Source organism: Serinus canaria, chromosome 1, assembly GCF_022539315.1.
Source record: "Serinus canaria isolate serCan28SL12 chromosome 1, serCan2020, whole genome shotgun sequence".
Taxonomy (NCBI): Eukaryota; Metazoa; Chordata; class Aves; order Passeriformes; family Fringillidae; genus Serinus; species Serinus canaria.
The window spans coordinates 84,787,217-84,811,080 of record NC_066313.1 but is presented as its reverse complement, the minus strand read 5'-3'; the positions used below and the strand labels follow the sequence as shown (position 1 = coordinate 84,811,080).

Genomic DNA, 23,864 nt, shown 5'->3' with positions numbered 1-23,864 from the left:
GTGTACAGGACTCGGGACCGCCCGCAATGGCAGGGTCCGAGGCCGAGCAGCCCCCGAGGGCTCGATGGCGGGGGAAGGCGGGTGCCAGGCAGGGGCAGTGCCCACTCCGGGCAGGAGGTGCCTCAGGTTGATCCCTGTGGGCACCAGGAAGGAGCCCCGTGCAGGAGGCCGGAGCCGAGCTGTGCTCCTTAAACAGCCCCCGCAGACCGAGGGCAATGGCACCCTGGCGTGTAATAGAAATAGAGTGGCCAGCAGGGCTAGGGAAGTAATTCAGTTCTTGTACTCAGCACTGGTGAAGCCACACCACACTGTGTCCAGTTCTGGGCCCCTCAACTTAAGGATATGGAAGTGCTGGAATTGGTGCAGCGAGAGGCAGTGGAGCTGGTGAAGGGGTCGGAACACACGTCCTGTGGGAAGCAGCTTTGGGAGCTGGGTTTGTTTAGCCTGGAGAAAAGGAGGGTCAGGGGAGACCTTGCCATTCTACAGCCACATGAAAGGAGGTTGTAGCCAGATGGGGGTCGGCCTCTTCTCCCAGGCAACCAGCGACAGTACAGGAAGACACAGCCTCAAGCTGCGCCAGGGTGGGTTCAAGTTGGATACTAGGAGGAATTTCTTCACAGAAAGGGTGTGAGACATTGAAGTGAGCTGCCCAGGAAAGCGGTGGAGTCACCTGGTCTAGGAGTGTTTAAGGAAAGACTAGACGTGGGGCTGAGTGCCATGGTCTAGCTGACATGGCGGTGCTCGATCATAGATTGAATTCAATTACCTCAGAGGTCTTTTCCAACCTAATTGATTTTCAGACCCTGTAGCTGACGCCAGGGCGGCCTCAAGCCGCTGGCCGCGATTAGCCCCTCCCGCCTACCTAGTGTGCCGGCCCCCCCTCTCCCGGCATGCCGCGGGGCGGGGCGGCCTGGCCCGGCCCCCTGCTCACCCTCAGCCGCGGCGGGCGGGCTCCGCCCCGGGCGGCACCGCGGGTACCTGCGCGGCGCGGAGCGGCCGCGGCGCAGAGCGCGCCGGCGGCGGCGGTGGCCGAGCGACCTGCGCACGCTTCTCTTGTCCGCGGCGGGGGCGGCCGGGCCATGGTGCGTCGCGCCCGGCTGGCGCTGGTGGCGGCGGCGCTGGTGGCGTTGGGGGCGCCGCCGCCGCCGTGCGCGGGCGCCCGGGCGCTGGAGTGGTACACGGCGTGGGTGAGCACGGCCTACGTGGAGCCGCTCAGCAACCGCACGGTGCACGGCAGCACGGAGAGCGGCCGCTACGGGGACAGCTCGCCCAAGGAGAGCGCTCGGGGCCATGTGGGCATTCCCCGCGGCGCCTCGCCGCGCCACATGGAGGGCTGCGCCCCCGACACCGACTACGACGTGCCGCTGCCTCCCGGTGGCCGCGGGCCCCCCGAGGGCGACCCGCCGACCTGGATCGCCCTGGTGGCCCGCGGCGGCTGCACTTTCAAGGACAAGGTCACCAACGCGGCGCGGAAGCGGGCGGCCGCTGTGGTCATCTACAACGAGGCCCGATTCGGCAACAGCACCGTCTCTATGTCCCACCTGGGTGAGCTCCCCGCGCTCGCCGGGGGGTCGGGGGGATCGCTTTGTCTAACGCCGGCCCGCATCGGTGATGCGGTGTGGAATGGGGATGTAGGGAGGCAGAAATCCCTGTAAAAATCGTACAGAAAACCGGGATTTTGTTTTCTCTTCCTGTAAGCCACGCTAGGGAAAAAGCCGGGACCGTCCTCTGTCTCCCAAGTTACGGGCCGGGCGTTGGGGAGGAAATGCGGCACAGCCATCGGGACCGGCAGTCGTGTGGCAGACTGGGGTGGGGGGTTTGGATTTCCTTTAGCGATACCTTTTTGCCTGGTACCCTCTGGCAGAATGGCTACAGCGGTCACAGGTAGGCCGCTTTCTGCAGGCCGTGTGGAAACTCACCAGATATCCCGAAGGTGCCTTCAGGTGCTTTTGAAGGTGTACAGCTCTAGCTATTTGAAGATATCTTTAGAACAGGCTTTGTTGTATTAGCTTCATCGTCCTCTCCTGCGCAGGTCTGTTGCGAGTGAGAGGTGTAAGCATCAGGTAATCCTTAAACGCTCGCAAACGCATTAGGAAAACTGAATCCTGGAAAAGGATGTTGGCCTGTCTCAGAGTACTACAGCTGCTGTGTAGCCTGCAGAAAGGTTCTGTGATTTTTGTCGAGATAGGAATCCAGATGTTCTGTCACTACGGTCCCCGTTTGGGCTATGACACAAAAGACTTGCTGAATTTTTATGGTTATGACAATATTACATGCTTAAATCAAAGAGATGAAAAAATCCTCAAAACCTGGCAGTAAAATGTTTGCTTTTGTAGATTCTTGAGAAACTGGAAGGTCTTCAGAGGAGGATGTGAAGACAAGGCAAACTAAGTAAAAAATTCTGGAATTGTGTGCTTCACATGGTTTTGCTACAATGAGTTTATTACTGCCCGGGCTCTGATTGCTAGTTGTGAGGAAGGGAAGGAGCAAGGACTTGAATGAAGTAAAGCCGTAATGTGTTTCTAAAGGAAACAAACTTATTTTCTTAGTGTAGTAAGCTGAAAATCTCGGCTAGGGAGCTGTTGCTCTACTGCACGTGTGATTTATCTATTGGAAAACAGGTCTCTCCTCTTGGAATACCCAGTGGCACCAACTGGGGGATTGGAATCATGATTATTGTTCTTAGTCTACTGCTTGCTTGAGATCAGCCTGGCCCATTTCGTATTCTTAGTTCCCTGTGAAAGTGGAGGTGAGATGCTAGATAAAATGAACCTTTGGTTTTGGTCCTAGGTGGTGATTAAGATACTTTGTTGTGTAATACTGCTTTCATCTGAAACAGTTTCTTTTTTTTTGTTTTCACCCTGTATTGGCCAATTAGTAGAATTTTTTTTTTCCTCATTCTTCTCCATTCCCTATTGTAACATCTCATAAATACTATTTGCTCTTTTGTTGAATTTTTTTCCTGCTTCTCCCATTTTGCTTATTTTATATATTTTTTTAAAAAATTCTCTTTTCTGCTGTTATGTTTGTGCTACAGAAGACCTTCTTGGGCTTAATCCTCAGTTTTGGACTTCATTAGTATGGTTACATCTGCCAGTGGTCTAAAGAGAAGTGCTCTCTGACTGCTTGCTGGGTTTTTTTTTTCCTTGAACTGGCAGAATGTTACTGATGAAAGTTCAACCTATGTAGAGAGTGTGGTTTAGTATAGTGCATAATGTACAATAATGTATTTGTATTTATACTGACTTCATAAATGCAGGTTTGACCTTACGATTGTTTGAATAGGATTATAATATATTGCAATATAATTACGAGCTGTGATGAAGTCATAAATACTTGTTTCATGGTTGACACTTTCAGACATGCAAATGTTTAAACACTTTCAGTGCACTTTGGAAATAAAGGGAATAAACACTGTTAGTGTTTTAAATCTTAGGTTATTTGAAGGGAGATGATGGAAAGGTCTGTGGAAGACTGGCAGGGAAGAATGTGCAAGGTAAAGCTGTAGTTAACAGGATCTACATTTTCATTTCTATGACGGGATTTGTGAACTGGCACATAAGGAAGCAAGCTTTCCTTCTGGGAGGAGTGCTGAGGATAAATACTCTGGAAAATCTGCAGTGCAGTTACTAAGGAGTGGAGTTACATGCATAAGTAAAATCCGCTTAATGCATTTGCAATTAGTGGCACTGAAAATGATGTGAGATGGAACAGTGGCTTTGGCTGGCAGAGATGCAGCCCAAATTATGTGAAGGTGATAGACAGCTTTTGTGATCTCAGTGCCATCTTTTCATTCTCCTCCTGGAAAACCTACCCTTTGAATTTTCTGGGATGTATGTGATACATGTGTGCTGGTTTTTTGGTTGTCTTTTGGTGGTTTTAGGCATGTTTCACCCTTAGTAAAAAGAAAGGTTTTTGATTAGGTGAAGAAATGATTTCTTATAGCTAGCGTCAAAGTGTTTGAAAAAGGACAAATGTTTCAAATAATCTGCATTTTTCACCTTGTAATCTTCATGAGTGCAGTGAGTAGGGATTCTAACTAAAGTTTTGGAATAAGAGAGTCGAGAATTTCAATGTGTAGCCTTGAAATCCTGCCCTTTCTTCCAAAAGAAGGTTTTGCAAATGTGACTCTACTGATGTGTCTCATTTCAAGCCTTTGCTCTCTGTCCAAATTACATTGTTCAAAATGCTGGATGACTCCTCTCCTCGAGGAAAGTAATAGTGACACAATTTCATGTGTGGCTGAGAAGATTTTTCCATTGAAAGCCTCTCATTTTACCTAAATGGCTTGGGGAGTTGTACTTCATTTACTGAATCTGAATGGCATAAATTCAGACTTCAGTTTTACAGACTTGGCAGGCAGTCCTAACTCTGTTCATTTTTGGTGATGATGGTGAACTTAATACAATACAGAAGCTTCAAATTGCTTTCCAAAGCCAAAATAAATATTGCACCTAAATATTAGCTGGGAGTGGGTTGGAGAGGAATCTGGAGAGGCAAAGTGCTGAGTGTTGTAGAGACCAGACTAAGGAGAGTCAGAGGCTCAGTTCTGGTTCAGAAGTTAGGGGGAGGCAGAGGTATATTGCAATGGAAAGAAAACAAGGTCTTCTGGTTCTGTAGTTTTCCTGTTCCACTTCATGCTGGGCACTCAACCACCTCTGTACCCCCCCAAGCTAGGATTTGGTGATCCTGATCAGAGCATAAGTCACCTTATTGTAGACTGTGGAATGAAATGCGGTTTTGCTTGACACACAGGGATGGGAGGCAGTGGCTGTAATAGTTTGAGGTAGGTCTGGATTAGGGCTTTAATTCATGGTTTGTGAATTTAAGGGAAGCTTGGGACTTAATTTGAGTGTATGACTGGCTACATAATGAAAATAGTCTTTGATTGCCAACATACATCCAACTAGTTCTTTCCTCCATTGTCGTGTTTTTTTAAATGCACATGTATTGAACAATACAGATGCAAATTACTTTGTGCTCCCAATTCTATAAGTTCTTGGCATCTCCAAAGCAGCAGAGTTGGAGTTATCTTGGCATGTAGTTCAACTCTTTGTTACACTGCTTCCAGGACTACTCAGGATTCTCAAGTGGTGCATAATTTCTGTATTATGGCTCTTTTCTACTGAAAGTTTCTGGTACTGTAACTGCTGAAAGGACAGTGGCTAGCTTTAGTAACACATGACTGTATGATGTTGAGCTAGTAATGCTGTTCTGAAGAAGCAGGAGTAACTGCTTATATCTGTCTTATAGATAAAAGTGCATATGTATTGGAACTCAGGTGGAAAGAGTATGTGTACCAGTGGTTATATATCCTCCTTGAGGCAGGTGAAAATACAATGCACCAGGGATTAGGTGAGTTTGGGGTAGATGGTTAAGACAAAGCTTGTTATGAGATTGTTAGTGTACTGTTAGCATTTGTTTGGAACAGGAGCTAAAAAGAATATTTGATGTTAGTTGTGGCAGCATTAGTAGGGTGCTTGTGCTTAAGTAAACCAATGGACTGACCTTAAACATTTCTACTAAGATGGTGAAACTCTGGGATCTTTCTGACATTTCTCAGGAGGACAGAAAGTAGGGTGTGTCTGTGATCAGTTTCTGGATGACAGAAAAATATCTTCTTAATCTCTAAGCATGAATGGGAATAAAGGTAGTTTGGTGTGCCTGCAATCAAGATCTGTACCTGTCCTACTTCTTCCTCATCAGTAGAGTGCTGGTTTCCTTTTGCAAGAAAATACTGGGAGTCGTAGCAGTGAAATTGTCTACACTGGCAGGAAACATACCTTCATCTTCAGAGTTCCAAATTTGCCCCTTTTTTGCAAGTATCTGAAGGATCTGCTAGCCCTGGTAATGTTAAAAAAGCACAGACCAAATTTAAAGTGGACCCAATTTCACTGAAGGAAGCATCAATCAAACCTAGAAAAAAAAGTTTAGCAGAGTAAAAATGTGATTATTTATTGTAAAACTAGAAGGTTATGGAAGGGCAAAGCCAATACAACATGCTTTCAGTAGATGCATATAGGTGACGCTTGAAGTTTTCTTTATAAATGTGATTTGAGGTGTCTGAGTTGTGTGGCAGTTGAAGAAGGTGATGGAATGACTCACCATCATTTCAGTCTTTGAATAATGAGTTTCAGAACAGCAGGCTAAAATTAGCAAGGAATGAGTTAAAAGCCTTAGTGTTACAGGCTGCTCAGGGCAACTGCTTCTCTGGGACTGCTCTTGTTCCTTTTGTAATCATGGATTGCAATTATTCTTCTCTTCTTCCCCTTCTGTCTCATGACCTTCAAGGCCTCTGTTTAGTTGCATGTATTTTTTACGGCAGGTTCATCACCAAATCTTTAAAACTGTTAAAATGGTTTAAATGGGTATTTATTTAAAAATGTACAGTATGTTTATGTTAATTCCAAAAGTGGAAGGTGTCACACCGTCTAGCAGCCATTGTGCGAAAGTAGCCTGACTTTCATTTCAAGGAAATAACTGTCTGATAGTTGGGCATTCTGTTGACAAAGCAGAGAAGGACAATAGTTATTGTTGTGGGGGGGTTTTAAATACTTCATCATTAGAAACAGTGCAGAGAATCAGGTAGCAGGATTAAACTGACTTAAGATTTCAGGACTGAGGTGGAAATTTACTGATTAAAAATCCAGGCTGCCTCTAATCTTGAAACTTCCTTTTCTTCCTTAAGCTTGGATGAAACAACATAAATCTTTCCAAAACATTTGTACCATTCCCTGGCTGTCCTCAGGCACCCCTCCTGTTATTTGTAACTCTTAAAATTGATTAAGGACACAGGACCTAATTTCTTGATTTAGGTATGGGGATAGTAGTTCTTTGCAATGTAAGATAAATTCCCACTTTCATATGTTTTTTTCTTGCTAGCTCCTTGTGGAGTTGTGCAGGGTCAGAGAGCAGAGAGTGTTTCACACTCTTCTCTGAGTTTCATGAGGCTCTCTGGTGGTGCTTTTGTGCTGTTTCAGAGAGAAGAACAATATCAATTAACCAAGTTGTTGTATGCTTGGACTTGGGGTATCATGTGGGTCAACACATTGTTGGTGAGCGGAAATGATTAGTGGAGCCTGGGTGCTTGTTGTCTGTCTGTCTTCAGCTTCACTGCTTTGTGTCTCCAAGCACACCCACCAAGCAAGGCAGCATAGGTGGGGTGGGTGTTGCTGGTGAGCAGAGTGGGGTGCCTGAGGGGAGGCACAAGTTGGTGTAACTGTAACCCTATTAGGAAAATCCACTTTTTGCTGGGTCAGGATCTGGCAGACACAGGTGTAATGGTTCTTAGAGTAGGTGACCAGAGGTGGGATGGTTGTGTTAAGGTGAAGTTGAGAAGGGAGGTTTATTCAGCTGATGCCTGGAACCTTTAGTTTTCATCCAGACCAAACTGTACATGTCTTATGGAGGGAAGAGTTCTACATACAAAAATGAAACTTCTGCAAACTTCTTGATAGCAGAGCGGCCAGATTGAAAAGCTGTCGCAGTTTGACAGCTTTTTTTCCTTCCTCAAATAAAGGAATTTGGTTTAAATAGTTCAGGCAAATAACTCTTTGTCTTAGTAGGCAGAGGTGGCTGAGGCCAGAATGTAGCTTTGAATTTTGAAAATCCCCATTTGATGTAATGCTGTAAATAAGGAAGCCATTTCTTTCTGACATAGCTTCTCCAAAAGGAATCTAACACAGCCAGAAGAGAAAAAGACCTCCCTTCAGGGGGAGGTCTTGTTGCAGGTAGGTAGTCTTTTGTGAATCTAGAAAAGGTAGCTGTAACATTACAGCTTTAGATTTTCAGCTAGGAAAACCCCTCTCTTTTTCTTCCTTTCTCTCTGAATCAAGACTAGTTTCACTTTTTTTTCTCAGAAGTAGGAGAGCAAAGTGAACTATGAAGCTGTGACTTACCAAGGTGGCAGCAGTGTTGGTACACACAAAGTAAGAACTATTCAAATAGAAATAGAACAGTGAAAACATGACATTTTTAATAAGTATATTTATCTATAATTTGTTTTGTAATACTTGGGCTAGATATTTCTGAGAATACTGGGTATTCTTCCAGAAAAAATAATGGAGTAAAACACCAGTCACAGAGGCCTTTGGATTTTGCTTGTTAGTCTTGTAAGTATCTTCCTAGTTTTGGTGGCAGTTGCCTAAAGGGGTTGCCTAAAGGTTTTGGGGTTTTTTTTGAAATTAGGTTTCTTTCATATGAATTGAGAGCTCTAGACTTCTAATGCATTAGAAAAATCCTTTTGTTCGCTGCTCCTGAAAGAGTCACAAAGTATTTCGTGACAAGTCCTTGTCATGAAGTCTCATTACATTTTGAATATTTAGTATTAAAGAATCTGTAAGTATTTCAATTTTTAAAATAATTTCTTATTCAATTTATTATTAAATATATGAATCTTTTTCTCTTTTGTTTATACATCCAGTGTAATTGGGCTATAGATTCAGATTCTAACTTAATTGAAGTGTCTCTCTGTGGTGTTCACATACTGTCTCCATCTGCAACTAAAATTCCCACGCTGACAAATGAAAGACCAGCTGTTCCTGAGCTGCAAGCTAGAACTTAAACTGCTTTGAGATGGGTTGTGTGTGACTTGTCTGGTTTTTTGCATGGTTCCACATCTTACCTCAGTGTGGATTGATGACTGTAGGCCTTGAACAGTAAAGATGCATCTGTTGAACTTTATCTTGTGTTTGAGAGTTTTTGAAAGTAAATAAAGGATTCTTTACCAGTAAACTTTATATCAATTCTGCTGTGCCTGAAAAAAAGCACTGGAGGCTTTCCTATAGCTTTTCTTGCTGATCTTAACTGAAGAGGCCAAATTACCCTCAAGCAAGAATGCCTACATTTTCACTGTGACTACTGACTTTTTTTCTTTTTTTATTCCTTCCAACAGGAACAGGAAATACAGTGGTGATAATGGTTGGCTATCCAAAAGGAATAGAGATATTGGAGCCAGTACGAAGAGGGATCCCAGTAACAATGAGTATTGTTGTTGGCACACGACATGTGCAAGAATACATTAGTGGTCAATCAGTTGTGTTTGTAGCCATCGCCTTCATCACCATGATGATTATATCCCTTGCTTGGCTCATATTTTACTATATACAGCGTTTCCTCTATACGGGATCACAGTTTGGAAACCAGGTAAATGGAGCTAATGGCACTTAAGAGTATTTACCTCCTCCTTGTGTCAAATCAGTTGTCTACCTTTGATTGTTTATTGGAGCATTCTTGAAGATCTGTGCCTTCTTCCTATTTTGCTAACTGTGAATGCTGCTCGGCAACAGTCAGTGAGGCTAATAAGCACTATGCTAATTGGCATCACAAGTTTGATTAGTTATAATTATTAGATGCTCATATGAAGTAATGAGAAATACATTTAGCCACTTGTCAACAACAGCTTCTTATGTGATCTGTCACCTAACTGAACTTCCTTCCTTTTGATATGAAAAGTTATTTTCATTCTTCAGTAATTTTCATTTTGAAGGTACTAACTTCACTAACCAGACTTTTATAATGGAAAGAGACTTTGGTAAGTTTTTTGGTTTTGTTTTTTTTTTGGTTTTGTTTTTTTGGTTTTTTTTTTTTTGGTTTGGTTTTTTTTTTTTTTTTTTGGTTTGGTTTTTTTTTTTTTATTATTATTTTCTTATAAAACCCACAAGTTCTTCAGGGTAGAATTTTTAGTTCTAGAGCTTTATGAAAACTACTTTTGGTACTTGTAGAAGACTCAGTAATCCACTGTAGAGTTACTGAATTATGGCAGTCTAGAAGGTGCATGTGTGGTGAGATTCAGCTCTCTTGGGCTACTCAAGGTACTGAGAACAGTGAGAGTGCTGAGGATGTTTGGAAGGAGTAATATTGCTCCTTATTTGTCCTTCTCACTTACAAGAAAAAAAAGGCTAGCTTTACCTTTTTCCCCTGAGGAAAGTACTTCATCAGAGAACAGTTTAGGCTGGAAGGGACCTTTGGACTCCTGCAATCAAGAGGACGACTTACATGGAGTTGTTGAGGATGCAAGTCCATCTGAATTTTGAAAATACCTTAGAATGGCACTTACCTCTGCTTTTCAGCTAGTGCAGATAGGTTTCTTCCATGATCATCAGCAGCTCTACCATTTGCAGGTTCTTTCTTTTTTTTTTTAATCCTCAGTTCAGGAAAAAAAAAATGCTTCAGCTAGTGCTTAGAATGTGGACTTCTCCTGCCTTTTCCTTGACAATGTAGATTCTAGCTTTGGGGGAGAAAGGAAGGGATTTTTGTTTGCTTTCAGAAGTCTGAATTCTGTTTAGGGCCTAGAGGACTCTTCTAGGAAAATACTTAATTTCTCTTTTCAATAACTGAGGATAACACACAGGATTTCTGTATTGGTTAACCTTGTGGTCTCCCTGAAATTTTGGTTTCCTAGAATCTTTTTTATTAAGCTTTAAAACTTAGCATTTACTTTCTGAGAATACTTTTGGGAAAACAAAATTTTTGAGAAGCATTTATAGGAAAAGGGATGTGTTTCTCTGTTGTAACAGTTGTTTGGTGAAGAAAGTTGCTTCTTCCTGTTGCCTTTTAAATAGTTCACAGATAGGAAAGTTCACATGCTTTATGAAGCATCATGTGATGTGCTTTAGTTTTAAAGATGTGAATGTGATGTTTCTAAGAAACTTGTGCCACAGACACTTAATAGGATTTTGCTATTGTCATCCAAATGCTATTAGATTTTGCAAGTGCTTGTCATCTGAATGCCTCTTAAATGAAACTGTCTAGCATTAGAAGGTTATGCCCTTTTCTCATTTCCTTCTCTTCTAAAATAGCCATTGAAAATAAAAATAATGCAAAGTTGGAAAATGCTTTGACGATATTAGGTGAGATGTATTATTAAGAGTCTTAAAGAAATTTTGGAAACAAAAGCCACTTTCTTACCCAAATCTTGTTTTGTTTGGCTTACGGACTCAATTAAAACTAAAACTAAATATGTTATGCTTTAAAGCAAGCTCAAGTGTAACTGCCAACTGAAGATGAAGATGAGTATCTTAAGGTTTATTCTAGTATCAGTTTAGCAGTAAAATTACAGAAGATGTCCTTGCTTCTGAAGGTGAAAGCAGGACTGTGCAGAAAACCTTGAGAATGTGGAATAGGCTTCTGCTGCTTGTTTTGTCATTTCTGGGAGACCTTTCAGACTACTTATCTTTAACACCATAAAAATTTAAAAATCCCAATTTTCAGTACTATACATTTGTAAAATTATATATGTCATAATTCTTACAGAGAAAAGATGCCATTATGGGTTTGGGGTTTTTATTCCTTTATGATATTTCTTTGCTGAGGGCTGCTGCTAGACAGGTCAGCATCTGTCAACTGGGAGTGTTTAGTTTTTCAGTTTCTTGCAGTAGCTAGCACTTTGTCTTGGACTACAGTACTGCTTTCTTTTCTTGCTTCCCCTCTGAGCATAATTATACTGCATAGAAGTCCAGTATGGTGGATCATGTCTGTAAAGCCTTTCTTGTCATCTCCTTTGCATAATGTGTCCTTTCAGTGCAAAGCTTTGTCCAGTGCAGGAGACAGTGTTTAACTGGGGGGAAGTATTAATAGCTACAAGCAGCGTTTTGACCTGGTGGTCAGCGTAGGCTACCTGGCAGGATTCCACCTTCTCCCAGGCTGGTGCCAAACATACAGTGTGCTTGCTCATGGGCTTGCCTAACTGGAAGGTCTGGTTATATGGCTGTTGTTACAGCTCTGCTTGCCTCTAAAGCCTGCACGGGTTTCAGCTTTCCTGTGTGGGAAGGGCTTTAATGCCGGCAGGGCAGTCAGGATGCGGGACTGCGGCTGCCGGTGTGCTCAGCTAACCCCGCACGGCTGGGGCTGCTCGTGCGAGCAGGGTGCTTACAGAGCCTCAGGAGCACAACTTACTGAACATCTGCTGCCTGGAAATAGTTTATAAACTAATTCATTGCCCAGAGATCAATTTAATTTTTAGACACATTTAGAAGACTCAGTAATCCACGTGGAAAGTATTTAAAAACTTGGAAATGTAATTCCTGAAACTACTGTCTATACTAACACTTAAAATCTTATTTCAAGGGACATAGGAAAGAAACCAAGAGAGCCATCAGCCAGCTTCAGCTGCATACAGTGAAACGTGGAGAAAAGGTAATTCAGTGTCTCTGGTTATTGCTGTAAGTTTTAAAAATGGTTGTAATGTTTTCAAAGAATTTAAAACTAAAATTACCACAACATAATTGCAGTGTGACATACGATTCTAGGCTTATGTCAGGGCCAATGCTTAAAAGGCAGAATTTAAAATTAAGGAGTCCAACTTGAACCTCTCATGAAATTAAGGCTACTTTGTTGCAAATAATATCTGGTTATGTGGAATGTCTAGGGGACTGGTAAGATAGAGATGAGGAAACATTGTTATCTTTTCAGCACTTGAAAACATCAACAAGTGAATTGCAAAATACTTCCGTGCAGTTCTTACAGCTGATGTAATGTTCTGTTTTCTTAAAAGAACATTCATCACCTTATTGATCAGAAGGCCTTAAAAATATAAAAAGCTTTTAAAAATAAAACACTTGTTTCATCTTTTGATTTATAATAGGTTAAGGAGCTTTGTAGGCTTAACCTGAAGCATAAATTTTTTAAAATACATTTCTATGTTCTGAAATTAAGCTAATCTAACAATTAAAGTACCTTTTAAGAAGTTGGCTTTGACAGCGTACGGCCTAAACTCAGCTGTATTAGAATAACTGAAGTAGAAAAAGCCAACATTTTGAAAGAAAATATTTTAGTTGGAGTTTCAACAGTGCTGATCCTAGATGCAAAATTAGCTTCTGACTAGATTTCTGCTGCTACATAGGATTTTTTTTCTCCTCAACCCTTGTCTTACTTGCTGAGTTTTTATTTAAGGTCTGATTTACTTGGAGATGAAAAACAATGATTAGGTTATTTTTAAGTCTATGAATAAAATCAAAGTGAGAAAGGACATTGATATGTAAAACCTTTAAAAGCAGTAGTCTAGCAGAAGCTGTTCTGTTCAGGTCATATGCTACAGAGGATATGTCCTTCATTTAGTAAATCAGTTTTGAAACTTAAAAAATCCTAAAAGTGTCTTTGCACTCAGTTGCCTTTTCCTTCTATGCTTAAATTGTGCTTTACAAACGTGCTTAAATTGTGTTTTACAACTATTTCTTACTTTTAATTAGGTTATTTTTTGATGGAGTTTAGCAAATATGAAGAGGGATATTCATACTTCAATTCATACGATGGTGACGTTAGAGATCAAGAAAGCCAGAATTGAACCCAAGCTTGTGTAAAGCACTATCAAAGCATAATGTCAGCATAGGAAGAAAGGGACGTAGAAGGGTCATGATGAAACCCATGTTAAAAACCACACAGAAGATGTTAACAGCTTTTAAAATTGTTTTTCAGTAAAATCCTCCAAATAAGATTTGTATTGTGCAATTTTTGCAGTATACAGGGAGTTCCTTCCAATAAATAGACCCTTGACTAAAGTAAATAAAATGGGGGAATTTGTTGTTATACCTTATGTTGATTATTCCTATGAGTGCCATGTTCATTAAGAAGAATAGAATGAGATAAGGTTAAAATCTCTCTGTTAAAATAGAGCATTTGTGTGTGGTAGATATCATTAATGTGATTTGAATCAACCTGCTATCAGCAAATTTATGTAGCTTACTGATGCAGAGGTATTTTTATAAATTTGTCTGGACATTTGTCCTGTCTTACTCTGTAAATGTACATTTTTAAATATTTTTAAATATTTAAACATTTTAAATATTTCCTTTCAGCCATTTAAAGAGTCTGTTTCTTTGATTGTGATGCAGAACAGTCTTTTGTTATTCTCACTTGAGGCTGAGATATTTAACTAAAAATAGGTCATATATTAAAAATGTATTTACTATCATGTAGATTTTTCCTGAGAAGCTTATGGGATTATTGTAAAATGGACACTCATTTGAGTATGTGCTACATATGGTGTGCTTAGATTTTGCCTCTTGTACTGAATAAAAAATAACTTGTTATAGAATAAGCACTTCTCTTATCTTTGCTTACGTAAAAAAACAGTCTTAACGTAATTTACTTGGGAATTTAAGGCATTAATTGTGTAAATTGATAGCATGCAAAGGAGTGAAATATTGGCCTTGAACTTGAAAGTTTCCTTGCAGAACTAATTAGTTTAAATGTTTGTATTGAAACTGAAGTGCTTTACTAAGTTGTAAATCAAAAATACTAATTTTTGGGGGAATGAAAGCAGAGGAGTTTTCCCTCCGTCAGTTCTTCTAGAATTTATGCAGCCCAAATAAAGTTGGTTTATTTTTCTTGTATTTGTAGCTATCCATCATATTTACACTGCAACTCTAAGCATGGCTTCAAGAAGGCATGTTAGAAGACCTGTTAGAAAAGATATTTAACCCTTAGATAAAAGTAGAAGTGGAGAAATTATGTTCTGTCTAGTGTGAACTTGGAGAAAGGTTTTAAACCCAAATTGCATACTTGTGTTCTCTTCTGGCTATGAAGGAATATCTACTAGGATGTGGTAGAAGAAGGAAAAAGGTGAAGAAGAGGTTTGCAGTATTCAACCCCAAAAATCTCTTCCTGCTCTTGGAAATCTTTGGGACCGTTAATTCAGAATTAGTTTGTGTGCTTTGGTTTGTGCTGATTTCTTTAAATGTTTTCATCTTATAGCTACCTTCCACTGAAACATTCCTGTGCTCCCATGAACAAAGCCAATGTGTGAGACTTATGGAATTACTTAGGATGCCACGTATGGTTATTTAAATTAGAAAATCTGGGTTTGGCTGCTTTTAGTATTTGATAACTTGATCAAATCACCTCTTGATAGAATCTCAAATTAAATGAGGTAGATTTTTTAATTTGCTATACCATTTAATATATTTTTCATTCTTTGAAGCTAGCTATTACACAAAGCTCGTTCTGTAATGAGTGTGAATGTAATACACTTAAATGTGTTGTCATATTTAGGGTTTAGATGTTGATGTGGAAAACTGTGCTGTGTGTATTGAGAACTACAAACTGAAGGACACTGTCCGAATTCTGCCATGCAAGTGAGTTGTCATAGTTATTCTTTACTCTTTAGCATGTTTTTCTGAAGAATTGAGATGAATTTCCTATAAATTCTTCTGAACCTCTGGTGGCAGACCTGAAGCTGCAATTTGTATGGCTGTTAAATGTTGAAGGACACTGTGAGACCATGTAGCACTTCATATGTATGTGGGGGCAAGGTAGCAATTGGGAGAACTGTAGGGGTGAAGTAGAGCTTGCTTAAATTAGAACTGTACACTTGAACTGATAACTGCATGGTGTCTTTGTGGTTATTAGCATCTCCTCTTCAGAAAGCTGGCATGAACAAAAAGGTTTCCAGAACCGTGTCTGTACTAGTAAATTGAGCAGCAGCTAATTGGTTTATAAAGGAAGGGTTTATAAAGATTATAAAGGAAGGGTTTATTTTTAATGTGTTAACTTGCACACTGTTTGAAGGAGGGGTGTGTGGCTTTCATGGTAAGTTCTAAAGAGCATTTCTTTTCTTTAGGCACATCTTCCATAGAACATGCATTGATCCTTGGCTTTTGGACCACCGAACTTGTCCAATGTGTAAACTAGATGTTATCAAAGCTCTGGGATACTGGGTATGTTGCACATTACTATAATCTTCAAAGCTGAAGTACAGTCTAGGAAGCAAACTTCAGGAAACTGTTCATAATAAGAGCAGCTGTTATTTGTCAAGACTTGAGAAGCTGGGCAAAGATGCAAAGAGTAATTGAATGAAAACCAGAAAATAAGTGAATTTTATGGGCAAGAGCTTAAATATATTGAGCAGCTTATGAATCTTCTTTGATAACCAGTTTTTTCTATCTCCAGCTGATGATGTTAAGGAATTTGAAGCAGAGGTGAGACTGTTGGCTCAGGCAGCAAAAATATAACTGAATTAAATAAATTTAGAACTTACATTTGATGTTGTTGAGAACTGTGATTCAGAGGAAGAAATTACAGTTTTTCTACATAGAATGTTTATGTACTTCCACATATGCTCCATGATTTATCCCTGTAAATGAGCCAGTACTTAAAACCTTCCTAAAGACATTCATCAGAAATGGGTTAAGTAGAGAAAATGATGTGCTCTCATTTCTTTCTGACAGCACCAGAAAAGAGAGATGAAGACACATGCGGTAGGTTACTCAGTCACTGTTGATAAATAGTCTTGAGCTCCACTAAAATACTATAGGCAAGAATGTACCTCTCTTATCTCCTACTGAGCTACAGAGATCTCTAGAAAATAAAGCTGGTTTTTTGGTTTCAGGGCCTTTCCTTTCATACACTAGATCTGTGTTTTGACTACCTTTTCTCTTACTTCATTGCAGAGACTTACCAGATCTGTGGAAGAGTGTTAGAAATTACTGTTATGTTTTGTTAAAGGGGACAATACTCTTGCTATGTAACATAGCATGTTTTGATGCTTCTGTGAGTTAAGTCAGACTTTACCTGGGAGTTGCAATCTCGTCATGTGGAATACCTATTGCTACTTTAAGATTGTTATATTAGCAGCTTGGTTTCTGCTCACATTCGGTTCTTTGGATTGATGTATCTTGTGTTATATGCAGAAGGACTTACCTTTTTGAATACAGGCTGGAAACTGAAATACTGGCACCTTTAGAATAATTATATTCCCTGAATTTGTGCTGTAGCAGAGGATACTGGTACTAAGCCCAACCAGGAACAGTAATAACTCCTCTGCTTTTTGGCTAAAATGATTTTTGGAAAGCAGATTGAGTGGGATTATGTTAAACAGAGAAATCCACTTCATTTTTCTAATGAAATGAGGCAAATGGATCCTGTGTTTGCATCAGTCGTTCAAGTCTCACTGAACCTAATAATGTGGGAAACCATTCAGGAATTTTCTTCAAGCTTAATTTTCAGTTGATCCAGGTTGCCCAGTCTAGTCTGTGGAGTGATTGCCTGAATTTTTTTACTGATGTGAAGAAAAGAAGTGCAAAGAGCAAGGCAGCTTCTTTCAGCACTGCGCTCTGAACCTACAGAAAAGAATGTACAGCCTTATAGAAACATACTAAACCTTCTGCAGAGAGGCTCAAGGCTTGGTTCAGTTATGGACAACAAATACTTCAGATGCTTTTACATTTTTAAAGGCTTGAAGTAGGAAAAAGGCGCTAAGTCTTATGACATGGCTTTTGTAAAGAGCAGACTTCAGTGGTCTACTTCTTCATTTTGCTATTTTTTATGAGAGAAAGAACTGCAGTTCAGCATGTCTGACTGATTTTGTAGAGCATTACTGAATTTTGTAGTTACAGTGCTAATTTAACTGTTTAAGTTTTGGAAACCAAATCATTAATGCCCCCTCCCGTCTACAAATGTAAAGATTATGTTCAATTGTATCATGTCTATAGCTCGTTAAAATTCAGTATGTTTTAAATTATGCTGATTTGATGTTAATGAAAGAATCAGCCCAAAATTTCTTAAATTTTAAGATGGGTCTTTGCTAGTTGTTTGAGGAAGGAAAAAATACTTGCTAGTAAGCAAAAAGAATAGCTACTTAAACTGCAGTATAATTGCTTATGTATAATTACATCAGTATATCCATGGCAGTAAAGGTAGTCTGTTTAATTGTAGAAACAGAACTGTATGTATAGGAATTTGATCCATTCTGAAAATTAATTCCAAGTTGTATAGCTCATGCTATACAATAGGTGAAATAGATCCCTTTGCCTGTGATGCAGATGTTGCATTCCTGCAAAGTGACAAGCCAGTGTTTTTGTGTTTTTGGAACAGACTTAAAGTTAGGTTGGAAATAGGGGAGGAGAGAATTTGGTTCTGATGTAGATGTTTGTGCAACCTAGTAAAAAAAAAAAAACTTGGCCAACTACTATAGTGAAAAAACAGGACTTGGAGACTTCTGCAAACTCAAAAGGATTAATAGGTTTCCTTGATGGGGACTTTGTATGTGCTGAGCCTGCTCCTAACCTTCAGCAATACTGTTGCTACAGTGTTGAAGTAATCCATCCAAAAGGCTGAGTGGGTGGACTCTTCCTGCTCTTGGCTTTGCAGTGGCTTTGGAGAAATGGCTTTTCTTTTGGTTGGCTTTCTTTCTTGCAGTCAGACAATAACCTTGAAAGTAGACAATATCAACACTATTCTCAGGAGTGCACACGTAATAGCTAAAAAAATGGTCTTTTTTTCAATAAGGTGAGGTTACAAAAGGTGACATGGAGAAATGTTGATGTCTGATGGTAGACAAAAGTGACAGTTAAATATGTTTAATTTCGAAGGGGGACCCTGAAGATGTACTTGAAGTTCCAATACCTGAATCCATAAGTGGCAGCGTTTCAGTCGGAAGTCTGAGTATTGCTTTGCAAGATGATGACAGAAACGAAGTAAGCGAATTGTCAGCTTCCTCCACTAATGAGTCTGTATTGCAGTGTACCAGCTTAAAAGAGGATGCAGGGGAAACCACAGCATTGCTTGGTAAGTAATTCAATGTTTCACTGGACAAATCTTAGCACTAGACATTGCATTAGAAGCCCTTCTCTAGCTGGTGTGAGCAGTTAGTACTGCAGTGCGGAGCAGACTGAGTGGTGTCACTACTGGTCATCAAAAAATACAAGCAGATTTTTAAGGAACTCTGTCGAGCTGGAAATAACTGGGCTTGGGGAAAGGAAAGATGTAAGCAGTGTCTTAAGAGGATTACCCAGAGAATCTCAAGAACCTGAGATATATATGAGTATGAAGTTTTTAGCCAGAGTATGGATTAATGTAACAGATAAAGCATATCAAAATGGTAAAGCAACAAACAATTTTTCTTTTAATTCCTGATTTCTAGATTTGGATGCCAGTAATAACCGGCATGGAGAACATCTATCTAATGGAAATTCCCACTGAACTGCTTCATGGAAAATCTCTTGAATAGACTGTTGAAGAACTATTATTTTTTATTTAATTAGTATGGACTTTTGTCTAGTGAACAGAAAAAATAACAATGTAAATTATTTTTCCTTTCAAACTTTTCTAGCTGGTGTTCCAAAAGGGCTAATAACTAAGAATTTTGTACACAGGAGGATTTTATAAAATCTCCTCTGGATGTCTCATCCTAGAAAAAAAATGCAATAACCCTTTTTCTGTAAGCATTGTTGCAATGTCATTGTGTTCCAGAGGGCTGTAACAAAGATGAAGACTAGGCAGTGAAAATAATGTAGAATGATTAAATATTTTGGATGCACTATTTACATTCAGTATGTACACACGAAGAACACTTACAAGCTATGATTATTAAAATGTTCTGAAAGTTCTGAACTGTTGTAATTGGAGATGAATATTCTTAGAAAAGACATTACCTTGAAGGAATCAAATAACTTAATGGATATGTTGCATATCCTTTTCTTGTGATGGAAAAATTGCTGGTTGCAACATGTAACAAATACTTATTCTGTCTTGTAATGTGTTCTACTCAGAGTGGATGCTGAGAAAAGGAAACCTTCTCCATCTTGCTAGCTTTCTATACTGAAGTTGGCAGTAATAGGTTGTGCTAGGTGGTCTTCACGTGCTGAGCATGTAGACATTTAGTATATGCACACATGGTTACCTCTTTCAATCTTAAAACAGAGGTAAAGGGCTAATTATGGCTAAAATATATTTATTAGTCTATTTATAAGAATTTACATAATTTCTTCTTGCTCCTGTTCCCATCCTGACCCACTTTATGTACAAATTGAAACTGTTTCTTAAGAAATACAAAGGTTGGGTTTGTTTTGCTTTTCTTTTCCTTTGCATAGAGATGCTGGAATTCTCTTGGATATTCCACATTAGGAGTTTTGACTGGGTTTGCAGTTAGCTTTTATTCCTTTCTTTTAGATTAGCAGTACTGTGCCTTATAGTAAAACACTTAAGAAATCTGAAGCATCTGAGAGTAAATATAAACCCTGGCATCTCCCATTATGACCTCTTATTCAAATATTTATATACTGTAAGTGGTATAAGGAATTGCTAAACTGTTTTGTAAAGAAATATGTATATTTAAAACATTACTTAAGGGTGTTAAGTGAATTGTTTAGGATTTTAGCATTGTCATATTATAAATAATATGCTACATTCCTCAATTTTCTTTTGTAAAGCTGTTGCTACAGATTGCTTAAAACAGTGTCTTTCACTAGACATTTGTTTTAGAGTGCATTTTGTTTTTAAAATGTATATTTGGAATGTTTTTAAGAAAATATGCAATTCTTTTTCTAACTTACATTGAGCTTCAATAGAAGCAATAACTTTTTTTTAATTTTAAAATTAATGTTCCAGAAATGACAGAGGGGGAAATATAATCTGAACTTCTACTTTGCAGAGCAGATGTTTCATCCTAAATTTCCTTCAAAAAAATTCCTGTTAATGCTAACTTAAAAAAAAAGTCTGCCTCTTCCCTGTAGGAGTATAACTTTTAGGTTTACTGGAAAACTGTCAGGTTGTAGTTCTGATGTCACCAGCAGGTGCAAGTTTTTGTGATGCCTTTATCTTACAAGAAGCACATGAGAATGGAATATGACTGACCAGCCATCTCCAAAACTGAACAAATAAATAAACAACCCACAACTAAAGCAGACAATGTGTAGGGACACTTACGTCTCCAAAAGAAGCTTATCAACATTTCCAGAACTGCCTTTTTAACTATCTCTTCAATATTAAAAAGTCTTCTCCCTCTTCTTTAACACAAAACTGAACATTGATGTAGTAAATGTTGAGAGGGTTTAAATTCTAGCTCAAGGAGGAACCAAAAGAGAAGTTATCAAGAGAAGTGTTGTCAGTCTGTGGATTGTGTCTTGCTGATACCTACAGCACAGTATTCATTCTGGAGAGGAGAACTGTGGTAAGTACTTGAGCTTTTATGTAATACCTATAAAACCAAAAGCTTTTCTTAAGAATTAAATCTGAGATCTGGCAGAAAGATGGAAGAATAGCTAAGGAACCTGCAAACTGAAAAGTGTGCTTATAAAATCTGGTGTGTGCTGACTTAAAATATCTGAGTGTGAAGACTCCTGAGGTCTGTTTCACATGCTGGCACTGCACCTGTTTCATTTCAGTCATTCACAAAAATAGTTACAGTTGTTTCAGTCAAATAGATTTGCAGATAGTTGATCTTTGATATAGTTAAGTCTTGTGAGGCCAGCTGTGCTGCTGAGGAGTGATGACAAAAGGCCGAATTGCAGTGCCTCCAGCAAGCAGTTTGCTCTCCTTGGAAGCACAATGACAAAAATCATCCGAAGCGAATCACTGGTCTGACCTCAGTCAAAGAGCTGACATGCATTAGTAAAAAGAGAGGTAGGATGAAAAGTACAGGGCAGGAAAAAGACAATCCAGGGAGCTTAAAACAGTAGCAAGAGAAGCTTAGAAACAAGAAGCATAGGACCTGCTGTTCCAGCTTATCTATTATGTTGAGTAAACGGGTATAGGCTGCTGTAAATACAGGTGCACAGAGTTTGCTGATCTGGATCCCCACTAAATTGGATCAAACTGGTATTGCTAGTTTCTGACACTTTACCTACTAAAAGCTTGTATGAAGGTCAGAACTAATGAGTGTTTTTTTTCATCCCCTCACCCCTTTTTGTAGGATAGGTGCCTCCTGACTCCCTTCCCTTCCGTTTGGGAAAGCTATAATCCACCACTGCTGCTTCAGCCATGTCCTGCCTAGTGGGAGCTGCAGCTGTGTGTGTTGTGGGCTCCTGCTGGCTCCCCCTGCCCTCATCACTTTTCTCTTCCTAGCTGCACAGTTTACGTAAAACATGCAGGAACTTATCTTGGACACTTCTGTCCCTTTGTTTGATTTTGCTGTAATCAGGCAGAGTGCTGCTTATTGGAGGCATTCCTGTGGTATCATTATACAAATGCTAAATTACAGAGCCCACAGGAAGTCTAAAGCCCCTCAATAGTGATGCTGAATAAATCCCTTGGGAAAAATCCCTAGCAGAACTAGGGGATGCTGGTGGAGTAAGTTTTATTAGTGTTGTGTTAATTGGTATGGCTGTGCTACAGCTGCTGTTTCTGTTAGGGAGAAATTTAGTGAAGTTAAGTGATTTAATGTGGTTTTTTTGGTTTTTTTTCACAAAAGGAGCTATGAACATGTCAAAATGAGTTGCTGTTTTAAAGAAAAACTGGAGGTCTCTCTTTGTTTAGAAATTTTAGTTTATTAATAATAGTCTACATATAACAAACTGGAAAAAACTTGGTAGTAAATAATTGTCTTAACTGTCTTTCAGACTTGATAGCAAGCAAAAATGAACCATAGACATTTCAGATCTAAAAGCATGTTCATGGTTTAATTACTTGCAGTACCAATTTAACTGGAAAGTCTGGATTTTCTTTTGCTAATGACTGCTAGACTGGATCCTTTGGCTCTAAGCAATGCTTGGAGGAGATTCTTGGCATGTACTAGACAAGTTTGATAGGATAGCAGTACCTCCTTTTCCCTGCCTCTTACCCCCACGTTGTATGTGAATGTAGTCCAGTAGCCTGTTGCCAGTAATTAGGGCTAGATTTTGGAGGTCTATTGGAGGAGTTGTAGGATAATTTATCTACAGTGGAAATGCCTTTAATCCATGCTGACTTAATGAAGTGCATACCAGTATATTCCTACCAAAGCTGGCCTGTTGGGAATTCCGGTCCTGTTTAGGTTGTAACTGGCACAGAGAAACACTATTGCAACACCTTTGTCAAGTGTGCAAAGCTGTTTTTTAATTACCTATTGATTTGGGAATAGTCATTGAGGTTTTTTGGCCGTCCTGCAAAGTTCCTCTACAACCAGCCATTTGTAGTTGGGCAGAGTCCAACAAGACTGTCCCCTTGGGTAAGTTGAAAGGTTGCAGTTTTATAATAGGGCCATGGTGAATTACAGTTCCTGAAATGGAATATGTCAGCTTAATTTTTTTTTTAACTGAATGCCTGTAAAAAATTGTAACTTGTCTTTGAGACTGATCTTTACTGGATATGTTCTTTTCTCTCACAGGTGATATGTGAAGATTTGAGAATTGGAATTGATTAAAAGTGCACAAATCAAGCTGAAGGCTTTTGGTTTTGTTCAGTATGGGTCCTGATCTCTCCTCAGATATCCTACTGTATTGCAAAACTTGATTTAAGAAAGTTTTTAAAGTAGAATGCCTTTATAATTGCATGTATTTGTGTGAAGAGTGCATTGCCTGAGACTGTTCATTATACTTCCATTGGACCTGAAGCTCCTTTTCACCATCTGAAACATGGTAATGTTACTGCATTTTTAAATGAGCATATCCTTAATTCAGAAGAGCAGAGTAAGTTTCCATCATTTTGTTAGTCTGAAGCTTAACTCCAAAACTTTGAAACATAAACATACCTGCAGAGATCTATTTGAATTTGCTAGTCTGTAAAAAACTATTCACAACAGTCTTTTATTGTAACCTTGAACTAATTTGGTTGCATTGTTTGGATTAAGCACTTGTCTTTTCCATTGTGTATGTACAGTTGTAAGAATGTCAAGTTATGCATTGTTGTTGTAACTTAATGGCTAAAAGCTGAAATTCCATAATAAATTATACAGACCTTTTAAAGAGCAATGTCTGTGAAGTTGGAGGGTTTTTTGTTCTTTGGTACACTTAGGAAATGGATCTGAGACACACACCACTAGCATGGCACAAAACAAGATTAATTTGATGCTGGTTAGCTATGGGGGAGCCCCTTTCAGCATGTGGTGCTTTCCCCATGTCACCAATACCTGGGAGGGCTGGGCTAACCTTGGCTGGCTGCGTTGGCAGTAGGGGGAAAATTGATGGAAGAACTAGTGGGTCAAGATAAGAAATAGTTACCAATTGCCATCACAG

At 39.5% G+C, this 23,864-nt stretch overlaps 1 protein-coding gene and 1 non-coding gene across 2 annotated transcripts; both read left to right on the top strand.

The window, feature by feature from the left end:
* The first annotated feature begins 958 nt into the window (after nucleotides 1-958).
* Nucleotides 959-23,596, top strand: RNF149 (ring finger protein 149). Its single transcript, XM_030233953.2, has 8 exons — nucleotides 959-1,545; nucleotides 8,894-9,144; nucleotides 12,067-12,135; nucleotides 14,989-15,071; nucleotides 15,557-15,653; nucleotides 18,306-18,501; nucleotides 18,857-20,884; nucleotides 23,018-23,596. Exons 1-7 carry the CDS (start codon nucleotides 1,080-1,082, stop codon nucleotides 18,913-18,915), a joined length of 1,221 nt encoding a protein of 406 aa, XP_030089813.1. The 5' UTR covers nucleotides 959-1,079; the 3' UTR covers nucleotides 18,916-20,884; nucleotides 23,018-23,596.
* Nucleotides 21,192-21,304, top strand: LOC115484897 (small nucleolar RNA SNORD89). Its single transcript, XR_003945631.1, has one exon. It is a non-coding gene; the product is annotated as a small nucleolar RNA SNORD89 (small nucleolar RNA).
* Nucleotides 23,597-23,864: the final 268 nt, after the last annotated feature.